General features: G+C 36.2%; 1 protein-coding gene across 1 annotated transcript in view; it reads left to right on the top strand.

The window, feature by feature from the left end:
• Nucleotides 1-24474, top strand: part of GBE1 (1,4-alpha-glucan branching enzyme 1) — a 284975-nt gene that overhangs the window by 185542 nt on the left and 74959 nt on the right. The window contains exons 10-12 of the mRNA XM_084875638.1: nucleotides 3919-4017; nucleotides 11107-11217; nucleotides 15938-16109. Of these exons, the coding sequence (XP_084731764.1) occupies nucleotides 3919-4017; nucleotides 11107-11217; nucleotides 15938-16109 (382 nt within the window). The remainder of the gene's footprint in view (nucleotides 1-3918; nucleotides 4018-11106; nucleotides 11218-15937; nucleotides 16110-24474) is intronic.

A 24474-nucleotide genomic window follows, 5' to 3' on the forward strand; every position in this document is an offset into this window, starting at 1 on the left:
TGAGACATTCAGCAGAGAAAATAAGTGAATATTCATGGGCTTCTGTCTATTTATTTTTCTTTCCTGGTGTAATCATCAGAGATGGCATGGATTGCTGCCTTCCAGCTCCTCTGAAGCCTCTCTTGTTCTGATGCGATTACCTTCCTTGTTTACGTTACTGCTCTCCAATTGCTAAATGTTCACTAGTTATTCATGATTACTGAAGGTTCATGATTAACTGTCCCAAAGCTGCACTGTAATGATATAATTCGGTATATGCATAATTGACAACTCCCTCTTGGTAATAAATGTGATAAATTAAGTTTGTTAAATGCTTATGCTAATTTATATTTAGTACTAAACTCCCTCTGGTTTCCTGAGTCCTCTGATTTGGATTTATTATTAAAATTAAACTCAGTATATAAAAAATATTTTATACAAAGTACAGTGGTTGGCATATAAAAATAATAAGACTATTGTTAAAAGATTCAGAATTAAGTTATCTCTTCACATTGTTAGCCTTTAGTTCATTGGAATGAAATATAGTAGTTAGTGACTATCTCCTTTCTGTAGTATTGATTGTTTATATAGCTTTTATTCATTATTTTACTTTGGTATCATTTTATTCATTATTTCTTAAAATCCCATCTCCAATTAGGTGGTATGACTTTCTGGGTAGGAAACAGTTACTCCCCTTAGGCCTTTGCCTTCTAAATATCTTTTAGAAATAAAGCTATGGATTCTAAATGCCTGGAATAAATTCTTATATAGGATATTTAAAAACCCAAAGATTGCAATACCATTTTGGTGCACAGTATTATTTCATATTCTACCTAGTTACAATGGGTCATAGCTTATAAACCTTGCTAGTTGTGCTAATATTTAATGCTATCTTTGAACAACAATCACACTGTGTTTTAAACTTTTATTTTGTTTTGTATATATTTTAATTTTATCTTTCAATAAAAAATTATTTTGTCAATTATATTTATGTCCATTTAAATAAAATATATGACAAATTATTATAAATAATTCATGACAGCACAAATCAAAAGTGGATACTGAAAAAAGAGAAGCAGTTATTTAATATATGAAACTTAAAATTGTTACATTGATCTTTTTGTTCATTTTAAGTAAAATAATTTCCTCATTCAGGGAGCACTTGTCTGATTATCAGTGTTTCTACCAATGAAACTTTGAGACTTTAGCCTACTTTTTATTACTTGGTTTTAGATTTTTTAAAACAAGATGTGTCTTCAATTCGTTCTACTTAAATTGAAAACTGCTTCAATTTTAATGCATCACTTTCTATTGGGAGACTCTTCAAAATGTGGAATTGATCTTCACGATTTTTTTTTTTAAAGAAAGGAATGTGGTAGCATGAATAAGTAATGAAGTTTATATATAGTCCTATAGTATATATTTGAATGTTTTTATAATGACATTTATTAAAATTGTAACCTTTTTTCTGAAATATATCTACCACTCCACACAGTTATGTTTGCCATATGTTAATTTTAAATATTTTAAATTAAGGTTTCCTCCCCTCTGGAATAGTTGTTAAGTGCCCTTTAGATGTTAAAGAATGAAAACTATTTTAACTCTGTTGAAACCCATGATAACTTAAATATGCTGTGTTTTTTTGGTATCAATCTTTTTTTATTTAAAAATTTTTATTTTACTGATTTTTTAATGTTTACCTGTTTTTTCTTTTAATATTTTTAAATGATAGTCATTAATTCTCTACTTTCAAAAGAGATCTACAAATATCCATATGCATTAATGGAGATACTTTCTAGGATTCAGATTTAGAAATAAGACCAATTGGTGTCCAAATGTTTTTTTTAGCAGACTCTATTTCCTATCAAACTATTTCCTAAAGCTATCTTTAGACCAAATATAGAATGCACTTAATGTTTTCCTGATAAAAATTGTCTTGATCTTTAATATCTGCCTATGACCAGTGTTCTGCAAACTCATGGTCTCATGGAACCTCTTCTCAGAAGGCCTTGTGTCTCTAATCCTAATGCCTGACATGGGTCCCTGATATTTAATACATTTTCAGCCAATGCTAATGAGGAATTGAACTTGATAACTATTATAGCTATGAAAATGTAGCATATTTTGATAAATATAACTTTTTTTTCTGTTAACCATCTTTTTACACTTATTTTTAGTCACCTTTTTTCATGTTATATGCTGTTAAGTACTGTGTAGAAATTAGATAAACTTGATTTTTAGAGGATATTTAACTATACCTCTCATCCATAAGAAAACCAATTAATAAACTATTTTGGGAATCCAAATTGATCATATATTTTTTCCAGCTTTTCTATGGGAACAATTTGGGGATGGGGTTATGCAAGAAGAACTTAAGTCTCAGAGAGTACATATAATAGTTCATATTCCTTTATAAGAAGAGTTTGGTCAATGACATGAGTAGAAAAGCTTGTGGTATGCACAGGGAAAAGTAAATATTTTAAAGTAGATGAAGTACTTAGTACTTGAGGTAAAATAGCATAAAATAATGGTAGAAAGGTGACTCCATTGCACTTTCTGTGTACTTAAGATAACAATGAGCACAACTGCATCACATTGTCACTTCCTGATAATAAGTGTTTGTATATGTATTTAGGTTGATGTTTATGAATCACTGAAGGTCAGACAGTATGTCTTATATGTTTTTAAATCCTGACAGGACTGTCATTTATTCACTCAGAAATATTTATTGAGTACTTGCTTCATGCCAGGTACTATTCTGTTCTTCTAGATTCTTGGCATATATTAGTAAATAGCAACAACAACAACAAAAAACTTCTGCCCCACTAAATCTTACATTCTAACAGCAAGATAGGAACAAGATAATCAAATAGCAAATTATGTCATCAGTGCTAAATGTACGCAAAATTTGACTTTTTGATTGTTGGCTATTAAACTATTGAGAGGCAGTAATACGATCTGATTCATAAAATGTTAATTTACCAGCAGTTAGTGAAGAGAAACTGGAGAGGGTGAATTCCATTTTCACACAACATGATCCAAGCAAGTAGTTACGAAGATAAGATAGTGGCTGTGCAAGTGGAGTAAAGGGAAATGATTTATTTGAAAGATATTATGACTAGTACTTAGCTCATATTCTGCCATTGTTACAATGAAATGTTTTGTTATATCTGGGCTTTTATACCTTTTCCCCTGCTTATTTGTTTGTTTGATTGAATATATATCTATTTGATTTTCAGTAATCTAGGTGGCATGACAAATTAAGAATTAGTCTTTAAAGGCCTGACATCTGAGTCCTGACCCCACCATTTAGAAGCATATATCTTTAGAGATCTCTTTACCTCAATAAGCCTCAATTTCTCTATGTTCTGAATGAAGAGGATCCACTAGATAACCTCAGAGACCCTTTCCAAGTATAACCAACTATACTGAAAGCCATCTTATAGCTTCACTCCGAATGCACTAACTCTACTTTCCACTTCATCAGAAATGAGCTTAGTGAGCTAAGTGCTCACAAAATACACTGCATGCCAAATAGCAAGCATAAGAGATATATGCTACATGTATTTTTTTGTTTCATGAAAGCAGTAACTAATAAAAATGTTCACAGAGTAGCTCAAAAGTCAGCCTAAGAAAGCATGTTTTAGCAATAATAGTTGTACTGTTTTGTGTTCTCTATGTGATAACAAGAAAAAGAAAAATTTAGCCTTATAAGATCAAAGTTGCCCGGCAATGATCAACACACAAGTTTTTTGGATGAAATGAGATAGACTATCACAGTTTTATCTATTTTTACAATTGTGCTATCAAAACACTCCAAAAATCAATGTCTATACCAATTTATTGTTTTTATTTATTTGCCTTACCATTATTGTCAAAGAAATATTTAATAAAAATGTGAGCAGTATGAAGAGATAATGTTGATGTCCTTTGTTTTAGGATGTATCAGGAATGCCAGCTCTATGTAGTCCGATTTCCCAGGGAGGTTGTGGCTTTGACTATCGATTAGCCATGGCAATTCCAGATAAATGGATTAAGGTAAGATTTCCTGTAAATATTTTTTGGGTGTGGATAGCATGTATTATGTTAGTTTATTTATTATTTCTTTGCATTTATTTCTTAGTTGTAATTATTAATACAGATATTACATAATTTAGGTAGTAAATTCTCCCATAAATGTGTTGTCTTGTGCTTCTCAAATTTATAAAAGTTCTAGTTGAAAGTATTCAGAGTTGCACTATTCAGGTAAAGGGGAAAACATAATTAATATAATGTTAGCTGTTTAAATGGAATTTTGCATTATCAATGCAATTGTACAAAACTTCAGGGCTCTGTGTTTAAAAAGTGTTAAACTTCATCAAAACATTCATTTCTGAACCATGTCCAACACAGCCAGGAGTGAACCTGAATAGGGGCGGTGAAGGATTACAGAAGACAGACAAGAGAATATAGGTGGGACAGTGTTCTCGGATGGAGAGACAATGCTACAGCCTGTAAGCTGAGGCTTTGTTTTATAGTCAGATCCCATGAGGCAAAGCAATGGAGTGGTCAAGATGTTTACAATGTTCTTGGGAGTTTCGAATCTACTTAATTACATGCATCTGAGAACTCTATCAAGCTTTGTTTTGGCAGCACTTGCTGCAACTCCCGTAGCTTACATCACTCAGCCACTTGGGATTACAGGTTTGGACCATAAGGTCAAGCTTACAATAATAGCCTTTAGCTATAATTGTGCTGGGAGGGCTTTGCCACGAGAGAACTGTGCCTATCATTAGTCCGAGGCTTGAACCTGTCCAAGCGCTGTAGTTGCTCTCCACACATTTCTTCTGGCAAATTATCAATTAATGTAGAAGATACTCCTTAATTCCCAGTACTTGCTTCATTATATGGTTTTTCCTCAACATATAATTTCAACATTTAAAAGTCCTTAGCATGAGTCAGTTACTAAAAATGAATAATTGTACATCACACCTTACACATAATTTCTAATACAGTTGTATTGAAATTATGACAGTTCAATTTGTTTGTATTGTATTTTGTTTCACTTAATGTTTGCCTACCGGACTAAAGTTGTTGTATACACTTATATTTGATAGAATTTTTTAAAAAATATATTTTATTGAATTTTTTACAGAGAGGAAGGAAGAGAGATAGAGAGCCAGAAACGTCGATGTGAGAGAAACATCGACCAGCCACCTCCTGCACACCCCCTACCGGGGATGTGCCAGCAACCAATGTACATGCCCTTGACCGGAATCGAACCTGGGACCTTTCAGTCCGCAGACCAACTCTCTACCATTGAGCCAAACCGGTTTCTGTTTGATAGAATATTTTTGAGTGGCCAACTCCATTATCACAGGCTGACTATGTGTAAGGAGTCAGATATGAATTATTAATCACAGCTTTCCGATGAGCCCTTGTGCAGACATGAGCTGGTGCTATGAGAGCACAGTGTTGGAAATACCTGACTTTCCGTAGGAAAACCTTAGAGCCTATTCTGAAGGAAGTGGTTATTGTACTCATCTCTTCACTCTTTCCTGAGCTCCAGGCAGTTTGTGCAATGCCCAGCTGTGGCATTAAAACTCTATCAACATGACTTCTGCTTCTCCATTTATAATGGCTCTTCAAACATTGCCCACTCAAAAAACAAGTTTTTTATTGAGAGGATTGATCTTAGAAATCAAACAAACAAAGGAGCATCTAGTTTTTATAAGTGGGAATGTTACTTTCTATTTGTCATTTTAAAAACTGCCTAAGTCTTCAAGTATTTTGCCTGGATTTAAGGTTCTTTATCTACTCACCATCACTTACAATTTTAATTTTTTACACATTTACCCTAGCAAATGCCAAATGTTACTTTGTAAACCTCCGATTGAGAAGTCTTCGCCATTGGCCAATGTTCTTGCAGATTCAAAAATATTTCAAGGTGTACATCAGCCTAGAATTTTTCCCAAACAATAATAGCTCACAGTGTAGTTCTCTTCCTTTATTGAATGATGGCAGTATTTTTTTTTAACTTACTAACCATGTAGTACCAAGGCACCGTAAAAGGCAGCACATCATACAGACGGAAAAATGTATTGTCCTCTGTCTAAGATGTGACCATGCTGTCTGTTTAGATTGTAAATGCTCCAAGGCAGATGCCATCTTCTGTTTTATGTAGTTATTTAAAAATCTTTTTGCATCACAAAAACAGGGCTCTTGATTTAATAAGACTAGAGAGAGTTAAAATAATATTTTTAAAATTCAGAAATTTTCCCTTACTTTTATAAGTTGTATATTTAATAAAATAATTGCATAACTGACTATCTTTCCCTCAACTGTCGATGAAACATGCAAGAGCATTAATCCGAATAACTGTACCTATAATGTCTATAACATTCATTGTTTCATTGTCATTTACCTTTAAGGTATGAGTTAGATTAGAATGTTATATTCCACTTATGTTTTTGTTGTTCAGAAGCAAATTATTACTAGTATGATTTCAAAATCAGTAATTTGTAATATGAAATTAGTGTAATCATTTACTGAACAAATATTTGTGTATCCAAAATATGCCAAATTTGCTATCTCTCACTTAATATTATTTGATCATTTTTATTATCTAATTAGAGGCCCAGTGTATGAATTTGTGCATGAGTGGAGTCCAGCTGGCCCATCCCAATTGGAGCTGATGGGTGTTTGTCCAGCCCGGCCCCACCCACTGGTCAAACTCCCAGTTGAACTCCTGGCCGAGGGGACAATTTGCATATTAGCCTTTTATTATATAGGATAATTGCTTAAGTAATGGTGATATAAGTAATTAATGTATTCATTTATTTATTAATTCCACTAAATATTTAATGTAAACCTAGTATTTTTTAGCATATATAGTTTTCTAATTATTCTTTTTGTATTGAGAAAATTATAAATTTACATGCAGCTGTAAGATATAATATCATGGGATCTGATAGTCTCTTAGCAAGTATCCCTCCCAAAGATAACATCTTACAAAGCTATAGGACATAATCACAACCAGAATGCTGACCTTGATATGATACAGTCACAACTCAGAATCCTTCCATCACTTCAGGTTTCCTAAGGTTGTCTTTATAGCCACACCTACATCTCTCTTGCCCCCAATCACTTCCAAAGCTTTTAAAACCACTAATCTAATCTTCATTTCTATAATTTTGTCATTTCAAAAATATTATATACATAGAATCATACAGTATATAACCTTTCTGGATTATCATATTTTCTTAGCAAAGTTCTCTGGAGATTCATCCAGGTTGTTGCATATGTAAGCAGTATATTGCTTTTTACTGCTGAATAGTATTCCATGGTGTGGATATACCTCAGTTTGTTTAATCATTTATCCATTAAAAGACATCAGGATTGTTTCTAGGTTTTGGCTGTTATAAGAAAAGCTGCTATAAACAATTGTTTGCAGGTTTTTCTATGACCGTAAGTCATACCCTGGCATTAAGGCCCATTTCTTTTCATTACTTTCAGGATAAATGCTCTAAAGTACAATTACTAGATCGTGTAGTTGGATATTTAATTTTTTAAGAAACTGCCACACTATTTCCAGAGTAACTGCACCATTTTATTCTCACCATCATTGTTGGAGGAATGCATTTTCTGTATATCCTCCAAAAATGGCACCTGGTGATGTCTTTTTTTTTTTTTTTTTTTAAATTTTAGTTATTTTAATAGAGTTGTAGTGATACTTCACTGTGGTTATTTTGCATTTCTCTGATGACAAAGAATGATGAATATCTTTTCTTCCCCTCCCCCCTTCTCTGTATTCTCTGATAAAATGTCTGTTTCTGTCAATTGACTGTTTTCTAATTGGAACTTTTATTTACTGTGAAATTATGAGTTTTCTGTGTATTCTATATTCAACTCTTTTGTTGGGTATGTGGTTCACAGTCTGATTGTTTTTTCATCCTCATCATGTAGGCTTTCATAGAGCAAAAGTTCTTTGTTTATTTTAAATTTAATTACTGCCAGCTTATCTTTTTTATTTCATTTTATTATTTTAATGATTTTAATTTTCAATTCTTAAAATTTCATTGTGGATAGTATTACAGAGTTCCCTCTTTTGGTGTCTAGTCCAAGAACTCTTTGACTATGTTTTCTGTTAAGCATTTGATATTTTTATTTTTACATTTAAGTTTGTGATCCATTTTGAGTTAATTTTTACACAATATGTAAGACTCAATCAATGTTTTCTTTTTTCCTGTGAGTGTCCAACTCTTTAGCCTGATTTGTTAAAAAAAAAAAAAAATAGGGTTGGGCAAAAGTAGGCTAATAATTGCACTGTTACATTCCTTTGAGTTAATAAAGTTATTTAATAACCGTAACCTCCATTTTTTCCCATACACACAACTGTAAACTTGCTTTTGCCCACCCCTATTGGTTTTTAACAAATCAGGCTGAAGAGTTGGATACCCACAGGAAAAAAGAAAACATTTATTAAGTCTTATATATTGTGTAAAAATTAACTCAAAATAGATCATAAACTTAAATGTAAAAGTACCTTCCATTTAATTATTTTAGTACATTTGTCAAAAATTAGTTATGCATATTTATGTAGGTCTGTAACAGTTTGAAATTGTTGCTTTATCTAATTACCATAAACATCTTGATTTAAACCAACACAAATTTACAATCATGTAGTTTTTATATCACAAATCTCTGAAATGGGTCTTCATAGTCTAAAATACATCCCAGCGCTGGTTGCCTTGCTTCTAAAAGCCACCTATATTCCTTGGCTCATGGCCCCTTCTTTCATCTTCAAATCCAGCAGGGTAGCATCTTTAAGTCATCCCATACTCTCAGAAGTCGTACTTCCTTTTTAGGAAGATCCCTGTAATTCATGGTATTCAGATTCTGGACATTAGAATGTGAACAATTATGGGTGACCATTATTCTGCCTAAGGCAGCCTGCCCTCTGTGCCCAGTAATTCACAGAGCAGTCATGAGGAATGGCTAGCACATCTAAATTCCATAGGGAAAAAACAGTCAGCAAAGGAAGATATAAGCAGGCCGGAACCCAATTTCTGCTCCCAAAATCTGCATTAGTTTTCTCTTGCTGCATAACAAATTACTACACACTTAACAACTTAAAACATTACTTAGTTATATCATGTATCATGGTTTCTTCAGAGGACATTCATCATATTGAAGGTTTTACCTATGTAGAGGGTTGCACAAAATATGAGGGAGCAGGAATCATGGGGCCACTCTAGAATTCTGCCTGTCACAGAGTGCGATTGACACTTTGAACAGAGAAATGAGCCCATGCAGACAGATAGTAAAGGAAAAGAGGCTATTTTAAGGATGTGACTTTGAGGAGCACCAGCTTTTCTAGGGCAGACAGAGAAAGAAACTTTGCAGAATGCCCAGAGTGGTAGGAAAACCAAGCAATCAGAAGTTTTCACAGTGTAGATTAAAAAGGAAAGCATTTTGTGGTGAAGGAAGGAGTTAGCCTTGTCAACATGTATAACAAGTATTTGCCTAAGAAAGAGCATCTACTGACCTAAGAAGGCAATCATCTGAGATCTTGGCAAGGGCATTTGCATTGAAGTGGTGTTAGAAAGGCAGAGGCAGATTCAAGACCAAGCAGCAAATGAGTGGAGACAAAACTATGTGGTCTGTTGAGATGATACTTATTTTAAAACTAGTGGCCCGGTGCATGAAATTTGTACACATTAAAAGGGAATTAATTAGAGGAAATATTTTAATATTGATATTTGCCCTTTCTTTATAATAGAAGTGTCAGAGATAAAAGAAATTAGTAAAATGTATATGAAAATCTTCCTCCTGTTAATAGTCTGGGGGTGCACCGAGGGACCCAGAGCCAAGTCCCTGCCCACCTGTGCATACCTCAAAATCATGCAAAACCCAGACATCACAGGCCCCACCCCCACTGAGTGAGATCCAGACCTGGCTGGCCTCACTCCCCCGCCCCAAGCCCTGCTGAGCAAAGGGTGTAACCTCAGGTCCCTTGTCAAGCCATTACAGGTGATGGGGGCAGCCTCAGGTCCCCTGGCCCAGCACCAGAGCGAGGTCATGGCCTGAGGTCCCCAAGCCTGGCACTGGGGCAGGAGGTGCAGCCTGAAGTCCCCCATCAAGTCCCATCAGGCAGTAGTAGTGGCCTGAGGTTCTCCATCAAGCCTCCCTGAGGTCCCCCGGCCTGGCACCAGGGCTGAGAGCATGGCCTGAGGTCCCCTGGCCTGGGCTGGGGAGGGGGTGTGCCTTGAGGTCCAGCATCCCAAGGTGAAAGGCACGGCCTAAGGTCTCCCTTCAAGCCCCACCAGGAGGGGAGCATAGCCTGAGGTCTCTCATCAAGCTCTGCTGGAAGGGGGGCACAGCCTGTGATCCCCTGTTAAGTCCCTCCAGGCTGGGGGCTCAGCCTCAGGTCCCCTGGCTTGGGGCCAAGGCGGGGGGCGTAGCCCTAGGTCCCCCAGCCCAGTGCTGGGATGGGAGGTGTGGCCTGAGGTTCAGATCCCCTGCTCCTGCCCAGAGCCACACAGCTTCAGGTCCCTGCTGATTGCTCCTTAAGGCTTGTAATGGGAACTTGGCCTCCGCTGTGGGTGCAGCCATCTTGTTATGGCCTGATGGTCAATTTTCATATTTCCTCTTTATTATTATAGATAGGATAATTAGCCTTTAAACTTTTAATTATTATTTTCAGAGTCGAACAAAATGCTGCTCCTGGTATTTTTTTGTTTTAATGTAACCTAAAAATGTTGCAAGTATACCTCTGCTTTGTGGAAGTTATAGAAAGATATATTGCACAATAACACTTTTCTCTAGTTATTAATTAAGAGGTAGCAATTGTTACAGGGGGAAAATGTTTGCTAAATCCTAAAGTGCAATGATCAAACCATCTGCGCAAAAGTAAAAACACACCTGTGCACATACTACCACACAACATTACACCAGTCTCATTTTGGACAGTCTGCTTAAGAGCTGTGATTTCAGAAAAAAGTTTCAACAAAGGTATCATTGCTAAATGGGTGGGCTTGTATCTCTGTCAAATACATGATATGGGCTGTTATGATGCATACCCTAAGTTTGGGATTTAATGTAGGAACTACAATGGTTTATGCTAACTATATTCTCTCTTACATCTAGCTACTTAAAGAGTTTAAAGATGAAGATTGGAATATGGGCGACATAGTGCACACACTCACAAATAGACGCTACCTTGAAAAGTGCATTGCTTATGCAGAGAGCCATGATCAGGTAAAATGAGTATTTGTGTGACTTTCTCTCTATATATGAAAATTATTTATACTTGAAAAACATTTTAAAATTATTTTGTAAATCTGTATTTTCCAGCTTCAAAATGCAGAGCCATTTTTATACTGCCAAACTCTAATTTAAAAATTGTAAATGACAGTTGCAAGTGTTATCTTGCATGTTTTTCTTTGTTATAATGAGAGAAATATTGGTGCTGATCCAGGTTAATTTTAATTTCCATTTTAGCTTTCCTTCTAGAAGTTTTCTTTTATGCTTTTTGACAGGCTTTCCTCATTTTCTTCTCAGTCACTAAAATCTCCTGATCACTGTCCCCTCAGCTTCAGTCCATCTTCTCTGACAAAGCCTGAGGTGTTTTCCAAAGAGCAAGCTTATTTTGTCAATCTAGACCTTCCGAGTAAAGCTTGTCCTTCAAGGTCATGCACAATCTGGTGTGAGCCAGAGTTTCTGCCTCCATTTTCTGCTCAACTCGCTATCATCCTGTTCGTCACTGCTGCACAATTCCCCCCCATTCCTGAGTAGACTACCCTGATTCCAGTCCTGTGCTTTTGCCCACACAGCTCCAAGTGCCTGCTTCCCCTGGAAGCGCCTATAAAATACCCAACAGCCCGGCTCAGATACCACCTTCTCTCTGAAGCCTTCCTCTAGTCATCTAGGGCAAGAATAGTTGCTCCATCATTTATGTTCTCATCACGTTTTAGGCAGAAAATGTGTTTTTATATCTTTGTAATTTCAGCCTTAGTACTATGACTGTGCCTAGTTAGTCACTCAATAAACATAAATACATAGGGGAAAATGGCCATTTAGTTACCTAAAACTATGTTAATCCTCACATAAACAACATAAAATGTATTCTTTCAACATTAAAAATGAGAAAGTAACATTTTAAAAATCATTTCTCACATACATAATGAGAAAATTAAAGTTTGAGCAATAAGCTTCTCTTTTATTTTAGCAGAAATTTACAGATGGTTTTTCAGGTGTCTTCTCTAATTATTAAGCAAGTGTAAGTAGATCAGAGAGGTCAGCTACTAAGACCCATGGGCCAATTTCTGTGTACTTCCTATTTTTGGTAAAGCTAATTGGAACACAGCCATTCTCATTCATTCTCATTATGTGTATAGCTGCTTTTAAGTAGCTGAGACAGAGAAAGTGCCCCATAATGCCTAAAATATGTATATTTTGCCTTTATAGAAAGTGTGCTGACTCATGAAGTAGGCATATGTTAAATTTTGCATCTTTCAAATTGGAGCACTGCTATCTTTTCAACTAAAATTGGCTGTAAAGCAGATAAAATAAACGTGAAAAAGACACAACAGAACCAAAATAGTGCAGAATAATAAATGAATAATAGTAATTTAAGGATGTTGAAAACCTGTCACCAGAAATATAACAATATGAAAATTAGAATACAAACATAAATCATATCTTTCTGTTACATACTCCTAGCAGTTATAGCACATTTTGAATTTCCATATGTATTTATTATATAGGAATGAATGAAATAATAAATAAATGAATGGGATAAACAAACTGAAGATGAAACTGGTAGATTACTTTCATATTATCCTCTAAAATGTATAGAAACATTATAAATTTATCTAGAATTATTTCATACTTTAAAGATTCAGGAAATTCTGCCTTGTGTTACAGATTGTCAGGAATATATAAAAAGATGCAAGTTCCCTAGTTTTTTCTAAAAGCAAATTTCTAATACATCTAATAAAATTTATAAATATACAAGGTAGGTCAAAAGTAGATTTACAGTTGTGAGTAGGGGTAAAACAGTTTATTCCTGTATTATTATCTATTAATTACTATATTACTATTATTTTCCATAAGAACAATTACAAACCTACTTTTGCGCCATCCTGTATATTTATAAAATGAATAATATAGAAATATATACATCATAGTAAAAATGTAACAGAATTGATCAAAATGATTTCATAACAGAATCAGAGCTTACAGAAATAAGCAGTTATCGATAAAAATATAGACAATTCAAAACAAGTGGAAAGGAGAACTTGTTTAAGAAATAATGATGTCAATTTAGCAAATATATTTATATCTTATATACATTGTTTTCAAATTCTTTTTAACATTAGAGCCTATTTTCAAACTACACTCATATGGAACTCTGTTATATGTCATATTAAAGCTATATTTTATTAGTATGTGTATTAGTTTGCTAGGGCTGCCACAACAAAACACCATAGACAGGGTGGCTTAAACAAATGTATTTCTCATAGTGCTAGAAGTACAAGATTAAGGTGTCAGCAGGTTTAGTTTCTCCTGAGGCCTCTCTCCTAGGTTTGCAGGTGACATTTTCTCTGTGTCCTCAAGTGGTCTTTGTGCACATTTATCCCTGGCATGTTTTTTCCCCTATTCAAATAAGGGCACAACTCACTGGATTAGGACCTCACCCTTATGACTCATTTAATCCTGAGTACCACTTTACCCTGTCTCCCAATATAATCACATCGGTGATTGAGACTTCACCATGAATTTTTTGGGAAGCAGGAGGTATAGGGTCAATTAAATTCAAAACAGTTCACATTATTTGTATTTTTAGACTTAAAATATTTACCTAGAAGTCAGAGAACAAAGAGGTTGCAAAATAATTTAAACTCACATAACACAAATGACAATTACCATCTAATCAAACTTTGAAAATACTTGTGGCAAAAACCATATTCTGAGCCAACTCATTCGTGGCCCACAGCATAAAGACAAGATTTACGGAATGAGGAGGTAACCTTGGAACAGTATATTTTAAAGACAAGTCATTTTAATTCAAAATAGATTACAGAGTATAACAGTTTGTAAGTAAAAATATTTTTTTAAAACTCAAAATAATTGTAATAAGGTAATAGTTTAATCTCTAGTATATGTTTTACATACACATATTATTTTTTTGTCAATAAAAAAATTTGTATTAGTTAGCTGTTTTTAACCATGAATAATTCATGTTGTTATGAGGCCTCTCTTCTACTCAGGGTGTTTCTGAGTAACCTGCCCTATTTATCGATTACTAGAGGCCTGGTGCATGAAAATTCCTGCACTGGAGGGGGGAGTCTCTAGGCCTGCCTGCCCCCTCACAGTCCGGAAGCCCTAAGGGGTGGAAGGCAACTGGGCGATCAGGGGAAGGTATGCCACCATCACACCTCTGCTGCTGCCACTGCTAGCAGTGCAAGCCTCAGCCAAACCTGGTTACCTGAGCTTCGGGCAGCCCTGGGCGGCTGGACAGCTGACATTGGTGGCTTGCCTACACCTCAGGCGTGGGCTGGGCAGCTGCCATCAGAAACTTGCCTGTGCCTCAGGCCAGCCTTGGGTACCTGGGGGGGAAAAGTGGTCTGGGGGATTCTGGAGGAAGGTGCTTGCCTGGTGGGTGCCACCATCTTGTAGCTGTGGGTGCCGCCATCTTTGAGGGCATGGCATTAATTAACATATTCCTTCCTTATTGGCTGTGGGCACCACCATCTTTGTGAGAGTGTGATAGTCAATTAGCATATTCCCTCTTTATTAGATAGGATTGTATTTACATATAAAACAAAACATTTTAGATTAAACGACAAATACAATGTGGAAGCAAATTTTACATTTTAAGAAAAAGTTGTCAACCCTCTGCTGAAGGGGAGTAGAGTCCATTGTGCTATGTTTATATATATTTTATATATAAGTATATATAGACATATAAATACATGTACCTGCATATATATATACTAGGCACCTGTTGCAGGAATATTCCTGCAAGACTTTTGGCAGGCTTCCCTCCCACCACCGCAACCTCTCCTGCCTCCCCACCTCTCCCTCTGCAGTGGGAGGGGCGGGACGCCTCCCCTGGGACTGCATGGGCCACTGCTGAGCGCCTCGCCCAGCACCACAGGCACTGCCAGTGCTTTCCCTTCAGCAGATGCAGCCACCTTGCTTTCCACTTTCCCTCTCTCTTCCTTCTATGCTGTCTTCAGTCTTCACTCCTTCCTCCCTCCATGTATGCAAATTAACCACCATCTTTGTTGGGTTAATTTTTATACTCACTCTGATTGGTTGGTGGGCATGGCTTGTGTAGCAGAGTGATGGTTAATTTGCATATTACTATAAGGATATATCTATATATATGTATATATATATATATATATACACATATATATATATAGATATATATCAATATCTTTAAAAATTTAAATACTTTCAAAATAAATAAATCCATGATATGCAAGCTATTTTAAATTCTCAACATTATAATAAATTAGGCCCAGTGCACAAATTCGTGCCCAGGTTTGGGCAGATTGGGCCATATGGCTGGGGCTAGGGGCTGCGGGCAATTGGCTGGCCAACCCCACTCCCTGGTTGAACTCCTGGTCGAAGGGACAATTTGCATATTAGCCTTTTATAATATAGGATATTTATTCCAACTTTAGAAAATTTGAAGCATCTGCTCAGTTATAATAGGCAGCTGATCATGAATTTTTTACCAAACTCTTTTAAAAAAATCAAATCAATCCTGAAAACACATGTTGATCTCTAACACATTTTACCAGCTCTTCTTTAGAATTGAAAGTAATTATTGGCATATGGGTTACATTAATACTAATTCACACATCTCCCCTACATTGTTTTTCATCCTGTGCTATTCTGGTGTAAATCATAGCTGTTTCCTTCCTATTCCTTGTATTCACCTCAGTGACTTTTACTTCTGCAGGCACTCGTTGGGGATAAGACACTGGCATTTTGGTTGATGGATGCTGAAATGTATACCAACATGAGTGTTCTGACCCCTTTTACTCCAGTTATTGATCGTGGAATACAGCTTCATAAAATGATTCGACTCATTACTCATGCCCTTGGCGGAGAAGGCTATCTCAACTTTATGGGTAAGTATGAATTGAACACATAATCCAATCTGTAGTTTAAAATGATAACTAATACTACATGTGCATAAGTCATCCAGAATATTTTGCTTTGGCTATTTAGGTTTAAAGTAGAAAATTATAACTTTATATCTGTAATATTCTGTCATGTGTAAAATGCAAACATTAAATTGCTGTAAGACTGTTAAAATAGTACATGATGTAAAAGCAGTGTAATAATTGGTATTTTATTTAATACTAGAGGCCCAGTGCATGAAATTCATGCACAGGTAGGGTCCCTAGCGGCTGCCAGCTGCTAGCTGGGGCCTTCCTTCTCCCGACAACCTGCCACCACTGCCGGCCAGGGCCTCCTTCGAACCAGCCTTGGCCTGGCACTGCCCTCTCACCTGCTCCAACATCCCACCACAGTCCCGCTCTCGTCGGGGCACATTGAGGCTGGTAGCACCTCCATGCCACCTGCTGCCAGTGCCATGTCACTGACGCCCACTATGTTCTGCGCCATCCTCTAGTGGTCAGTGCAGATCTAACTCCTGGTCTGTCGAATTCCTACCTGTGGGGACAATTTGCATATTAGCCTTTTATCATATAGGATTTTTGACAAGTGGAGTGAACTATTTTCAAAGCCTTTATATTTGTCATGTCATAACATATTATAGATTTATGCATTGGTGGGGTAGCTTGGCCTGACCTGTGGGGATTGGGCCAAACTGGCTCTCTAACATCCCCTGAGGGGTCCCAGATTGTAAGAGGTCACAGGCCAGGGTGAGGAACCCCACCAGTGCACAATTGGGGCAGAGGAGGGACCACAGGAGGGGTCCAGGGCGTGTCTGGCCCATCTCGCCCAGTTCAGATCATCCGATCCCCAGCAGCAAAGTAACCTACCACTCAGAGCGTCTAGCAACTGGTCAAACAATTGAAAGAATGGTTGAACACTTAGCATATTAGGAAATTATTATATAGGATTAGAGGCCTGATGCACAATATTCATGGGGGTGGGGGGGGAGTCCCTCAGCCCCACCTGTGCCCTCTCACAAGCCGGGACACCTCAGGGGATGTCCACTCCCCCTGGTCATCAGGCCGAAACCGGCAGTCAGACATTCGTTTTACAGTCTGGGGTTCTCATAGTTCAGGATCCTTTATTCCTTACCACCCACCCTCAGCGGAGGCAGAAGAGGGTCCTGCCACCACTGCTGCACTTGCCAGCCATAAACTCTGCTTCTGGCTGAGTGCAGCCCCCCTGTGGGAGCATACTGAACACCAGGGGGCAGCTCATGCAGTGAGTGTGCCCACTGGTGATCAGTATTCATAATATCGACCAGTCGTTCCTCTGATTGATTTGCATATTAGGGTTTTATTATATAGGATATTGGATTATTGGGTTTCTTTGAAGTAATTGTATACCAGTGCATTTAATATATATATATATATATATATATATATATATATATATATATATATATATATAATTGATTTTTTACAGAGAGGAAGGGAGAGAGATAGATAGCTAGAAACGTCGATGAGAGAGAAACATTGACCAGCTGCCTCCTGCACACCCCCCACTGGGGATGTGCCTGCAACCAAGGTACATGCCCTTGACCGGAATCAAACCCGGGACCTTTTAGTCCACAGACTGACGCTCTACCACTGAGCCAAACCGGTTTCAGCCAGTGCATTTTATTATAAATGTGAAAGCCATGGGCCAGGACATTATGATGGGCAAAGAAATGTTTTTTAAAAATATGAATGTTCAGAATTCATTATTATCTGAAGGTTCTTGATTGATAAAATATGTAAATCAATTAATACAGTTTTCTCTTCTATTTGGTTAACAAAGTCCATTTGAACATTTGAATTTTAGTATATTTGCCAGCTTTTCAGCTAGAGAGAGACAGCATTGTAATGCACATAGAAGGCTAGCTTACTTTTTTTTATTGATTAAGGTATTATATATGTGTCCTTATCCCCACATTCCCCCTCCCCCACTCATGCCCTCATCCCCCTGTTGTCTGTGTCCATTTGTTAGGCTTATATACATGTATACAAGTCCTTTGGTTGATCTCTACCTCTTACCCCCACCCTCCTCTACCTTCCTTCTGAGGTTTGATGGTCTGATCAATGTTTCTCCATCTCTGGTTTTGTTTCTGTCTATCAATTTATGCTGCTCATTATATTCTACAAATGAATCATGTGATATTTATCTTTCTCTGATTGGCTTATTTCACTTAGCATAATGTTCTCCAGCTCCATCCATGCTGTTGCAAATGGTAAGAACTTCTTCTATTTTACCACCGCATAGCATTCTGTTGAGTAAATGTACCAGTTTTTTAATCCACTCATCTGCTGATGGGCACTTAGGCTGTTTCCGAATCTTAACAATGGTGAATTATGCTGTTATGAACATAAAGGTGCATATATCCTTTCTGATTGGTGTTTCTAGTTTCTTTGGATATATTCCTAGAAGAGGGATCACTGGGTCGAATGGGAATTCCATTTTTAGTTTGCTTAGGAAACTCCATACTGTTCTCCACAGTGGTTGCACCAGTCTGAATTCCCACCAGCAGTACATGAGGGTCCCTTCTTCTCTGCATCCTCACCAGCACTTGTCATTTGTTGATTTGTTGATGATAGCCATTCTGACAAGTGTGAGATGGTACTGTATTATTGTTTTGATTTGCATCTCTCAGATAATTAGTGACTTTGAGCATGTTTTCAAATGTTTCTTGGCCTTCTTTCTATCTTCTTTCAAAAAGTACCTATTTAGGTTCGTTTCCCTTTTTTTTTTTTTTTAATTGGGTTGTTTATCTTCCCTTTGTTGTTTGATTTCCCTTCAATCTTGGAGATTAAGTGGTTATTGGGATAACATTGGCAAATATGTAGTCTCATGCAGTGGCTTTGTTATACTTTTATTAATGGTTTCTGTTGCTGTGCAAAAGCTTTTTATTTTGATGTAGTCCCATTTGTTTATTGTCTCTTTAGTTGCCATTGCTCTAGGACAGAGGTTGGCAAACCGCGGCTCATGAGCCACATGTGGCTCTTTGGCTCAGCATTGAAACCACTTCTTCAAAATAGACTCACCCAGGCCAAAGACTTACTTCTGCGCATGAGCCACAAAATTTCAATCTCACTGTACATGTGTACCCGCACGTGGTATTTTGTGGAAGAGCCACACTCAATGGCCCAAAGAGCCGCATGTGGCTTGTGAGCCGAGGTTTGCCGACCACAGCCCTAGGATCAGGCAGTATAGATGAAGAAATTACTTTGGCATATGTCTGCGATTTTGCTGCCTGTGGATTCCTCTGGTATTTTTATGATTTCCTTTCTTATGTTTAGTCCTTTATTCATTTTGAGTTTATAATGTATGTTGATAGTCTACTTTCATTTTTCTTGCATGTATCTGTCCAATTTTCCCAACACTATTTATTAAAAAGACTGTCTTGATTCCATTGTATGTTCATGCCTCCTTTGTCAAATATTAATTGAGCATAATGGTTTGGGTTGATATCTGGGTTCTCTATTTTATTTCATTGGTCTATATGTCTGATCTTGTTCCAGTATCAGGCTGTTTTGAGAATAGTGGCTTTGTAATACAGCTTGATATTTACTATTGAAATACCACCTACTTTGTTCTTCTTTATCAGAATTGCTGCAGTTATCTGGGGTCTTTTTAAAAAAATTTATTCCAGATGTATTTTTGGAGAGTTCATTCTAGCTCTGTGAAATATGCAGTTGATATTTTAATGGGGAGTGCATTGAAGTTATAGATTGCTTTGCATAGTATGGACATTTTAATCATCTTGATTCTGCCAATCTATGAAAACAGTATGTTCTTCCATCTGTTTATATTCTCCCTCTATATCTTCTTTCAGTGTCCTGTGGTTTTCCCTGTATAGGTCTTTTGCCTCCTAAATTAAGTTTATTCCTAGGCATCTCATTTTTTTTTTGGTGCGATGGTAAATGGGATTGCTTTTGTAGTCTCTCTTTCTGTAAATTCACTAGTGGTGTATAGAAACGCCATAGATTTCTTGGCCTTAATTTTGTATCCTGTTACAATATCAAATTCATTTATTAAGTCTAATAACTTTTTATTCCAACAAGGCCTTAGTTACACAATTGTTTTATTCACTTATATTCTGATAAAAATAACCTATGCAGATAACGATGTCTCCATGTGTAGCAAGGAGAACTGGGGTTTAAGGAGAGATTTTAATGTTATATTTCATTTACAAAAGTAGAGTCTGTAAAGTTGTTACAATCTGTAGATAATGTAAGAAAATAATGAAAGGGGCTATCAGGTTTGCTTAGAAACTGCAAAACACTTTTCCAAATAAAACCAAAGTAGACCTTTGAGTTCCTGCAGCCGGTTCTATATGGAGCTCACTCTTCTGAAAATTCTAGAAATCCTGGCTCATTCTATTGCTTTACGCTGGAAGTTGTACAAAACTATTAGATATGTGACTACCTTAATCAATTTAAAACTCGGAATCCTGTACCTTAGATTGGGGAGTGTCGATAGTTTGAAGTAACTGCCCTCTTTTGTTGCAGTTCTAACCTGTAGCACATCATTGACCTCCCTGCAAGCATCTGATTAAAATAAAACTGTTTTCAGATGACAGACTGAGTGGGCCTAGTGAATTTAATATTGATAACTTTCACGTAAGGAAGGTCTGATGGAAGTTCACAATGAGAACTACTTCCTGAGTCTTGGTCAGTATTATCCCTGAGGGTCCAGGAACTTCATAAATTCTGTGAAATCTTTATATTAATATCACATTAATTTTACATATGCAACGGAGGGCAGGTCAAACATTTGTTCTCTTTTGGAAACTCTTCTCATGGAACTTTCAGTAGTAACACAATCAAACACATTTCTAGCATCTCTTCCTATAATGTCTGTAAATTAGCCATACTTGTGATATCAAATATAATGTTGAGGCTATTCTTTGATATAGGACTCAGCAACCCTTTGAAGATTTATTCTTTTATCCACCAAATAAATGGCTTTTAATATTTAACTCCAATATATCACCTTTTTTAATTCTTTCTATCTCAATATCTTATGTTAGTCTTGCATATCTCTAACTTTAAAATCTGTAATTTCCATTTTTTTCATAGAAATGTAGTTTTATTTTGATAGAGACATGCCAAATGCAAAAGGCTGAAATAAATGAGTAATCATTAATAAAATGTAATGAGTAATCATATATAAAATAATAGGACATTTTAATAAAAATTAATATTTTTTTGAGCATTAACTTATCAGGCACTGAATAACTGCACAATTTAATAAGGGTAACACAAAAAAAACTATTTTTCTTGTTCTCCCAAAGCAAAAAAAGTTCCTATTGAGCACAGATGTCTTTAATTCTGATTCTTGACATGTTTTTTGAAATTTTATATTTCCCCATGAGTTATTATGACTTTAAACATGTATCTTTTTTTTTTTTCTTTCCTTTTTCTGATCATGTTTCTGTTCAGCTTTCTGACTTCAATGATTATACTGCCTTCCAGCTGACCTGTAAGGCTCACGTGAATAGTCTCCTGTGGGTTTCCACATTGATGGCTTGTCTAGAGCCAAGGAAGCCTTCTTTCAGTTATTGAATGTACCAGCCTCTGAACTCTGTCCATGTTGCTGTTCTCACTCTTGGAGTCATCCCACTCAAACACTCCCTCCCTTACCTGACCACATCCTTTATTTGCAACTCATCATGCTAGGTTTCCTATTACACATTTTTATAGCACTATTTATTACCTTTCATGACACTTAACAAAATTACATTTGAAAAACTATTTAGTGTATGATTCCCTTGATAAAATTAAAACTCAGTGAAAATAGAAGTCATCAGTGTCTTATTCACTATATCTTCATGAAGTAGTAGCAACTAGCACAATAATTAGCATGTCACAAGGCTTGCACATTTTAATATGGAACAATATATATATATATATATATATATATATATATATATATATATATATATATATATCTCCTATATAACAAAAGGGCAATGTGCAAATTGACCCTCATGGCAGAACTACCACAGGACCAGTCACTATGAGGCACACTGACCACCTCTTGGTCCCTTTTCCTGGCTGGCAGGCTCCGATCGCCTGATGGCCACCATGGTGGGAACAGGGCCAGCGAGCAGGGGGAACAGCCAATCTCTTCATCCCTTTTCCCCACCATCAGGTACCTATCACCCAATGACAAACGGGAACCTGGGGGTGGGTGGAGTGGGGGGCAAGGCCAGCTATGGGCAGCTGGGGAGGGTGGTCCTGATCGCAGGCCAGGCCTAGGGACTGTACCAGTGCACGAATTTCGTATGTCGGGCCTCTGTGTGTAATAGTTTTAGCAGCGGTTCGTTAGCTGCAATCACCAGCTATAGTTTCAAGCAAATTAATTTTTTCAAGTGGTATATAAGAAATTAATATTTTAAAAAATCAAATTAAGAAATTCTTCAAGAGTGAGGAGCAACCTGATAGTTCACTCATGTTTTAGACATTTTTAAACTTGTTAACTATGTGGAATTTTAATTTCATTTCTCTCTAAAAAAGAAATGGTGACTTAAAAGGAGTAAAATGGCAACACGTTTTTGTAGTTTTTTTAATTAACTCATGTTTATAAAAGTTTGGCAGGCATTTAAATATGTGTTTATAAAAAGTCATTAAGGTAAATAATGGATTTTTCTCAGAGTGATACCAGTTATGCTGTTTTGTTTGTTTTTGTCTTATGTATTGCTAATTTTTGAGCTTTAACAAAACACTTTACTCTAGCTAAAGCAGAGGAACATTTGCTATGAACTTTTTGATTTGCTAAGTTATGCTAATTGGTAATGAATAAATGCATGTATATTTCCTGTTCTGTCATGTAGTCACATAAAAGAATTGAATATAGAAGAGAGAAGCAGGAATGGCTAAATTTTCTTTTTTATATTTTCATATCACTGATTATAAGAATTTATATTGGCATAGAATTCTGTACTTTCTGAAACATTTTCATATGTATCATCTTACTTGATCTTCATAAAGTATTTTTTATACTATACCTTAGTTCAAGAGAAGCCTGATATAAAAGTTTGAAGAGTGCTAAGGTATGCTAGGTAGATGCTACAATTCCCAATTTGCTAAAACTACAACCAGGAGAGATAAAGGGGAATACTAACTCTGTACACTCACTAGGAATGACAGCAACTGGTTGGTTGTCTTTTGCTTCTGATTTCCAATTTGAGAAAATTTATTCTTCAGTCAATATGTAGATTAGCCATGCATATTAATGAATATTAATAATAATTAATATGTTTTAGGGAAAATATACAGCAGAGTGGTTAAGAAAACTATCTGAATGGGAATCCAAGCTTTTGTGCTGTGTCCTGGATACATGTGTGATCACTTGTATCTTCATGAGCTTGGTGGTAACGGAGTAGTGCCTGCCTCCAAGGTGATTTGATTTAATACATACACAAGATTCAGAGTATTGCCAGGCACAGACATCATACTTAACTTTTATTTAGGTTTAATTAGAATTAAACTTACTATTACTGTTTTTAATATCATTAATTGCCCCATTAACTATATGAGTTCTGAATGCTGTTGTTCCAATTCCCTCTAAAAGGGTTTCTTTAGAATCTTGTCTGATGATACATTGTTTAACCTAAATGTTTTATTTACTTCTCTTTAAAATATCATAAAAGTAATACTTGTTCATTAAAAATCAAATATCACCCTGGCTGATTTGGCACAGTGGATAGAGCATCGGCCTTCAGACTGAGGGATCTCGGGTACAATTCCCTTCAAGGGCATATACCTTGGTTGCAGGCACATCCCTAGTAGTGGGTGTGCAGGAGGCAGCTGATTGATGTTTCTCTCTCATCAGTGTTTCTAACTCTCTATAACTCTCCTTTCCTCTTTGTAAAAAATAAATAAAATATATATTTTTTAAAAATCAAATATCATTTTGCAGTAGATATGTGGTAAACTAAGTCATTTCTGCAATCAGTCTCACTAAGAGTAAATATTACTGTTTTTGTGTTTAATTCTTAATGACATTTACTGAAAGTTGCTGCGAAAACACCTTACTTAGTTAGCTTTCATGTATCTGAAGGCTCTGAGAGTTGCCTTGATTTCTTTTTATTTCTAAGGTGAACCAGTATCATATTGATCAGTTAGTATTTGTGATGTATCATATTACATGGTGGGTATGCAGGAATCTCTGGAAGCATTGGATGAAACTTAACATGTTTCTCTGGTGTACCTGTGCACAGAGTTGAGACAGAGATAGGAAGAGAGAATGCAGATGAACTTAGGCAAGGTCAGTTTAAAAAATTAGTGAGCTGTGTATTAATTCAAACTATAAGTTTAAAATATTAACACA

Source organism: Pipistrellus hanaki, assembly GCF_964339955.1.
Source record: "Pipistrellus hanaki genome assembly, chromosome: 2".
In the NCBI taxonomy this organism is placed as follows: Eukaryota; Metazoa; Chordata; class Mammalia; order Chiroptera; family Vespertilionidae; genus Pipistrellus; species Pipistrellus hanaki.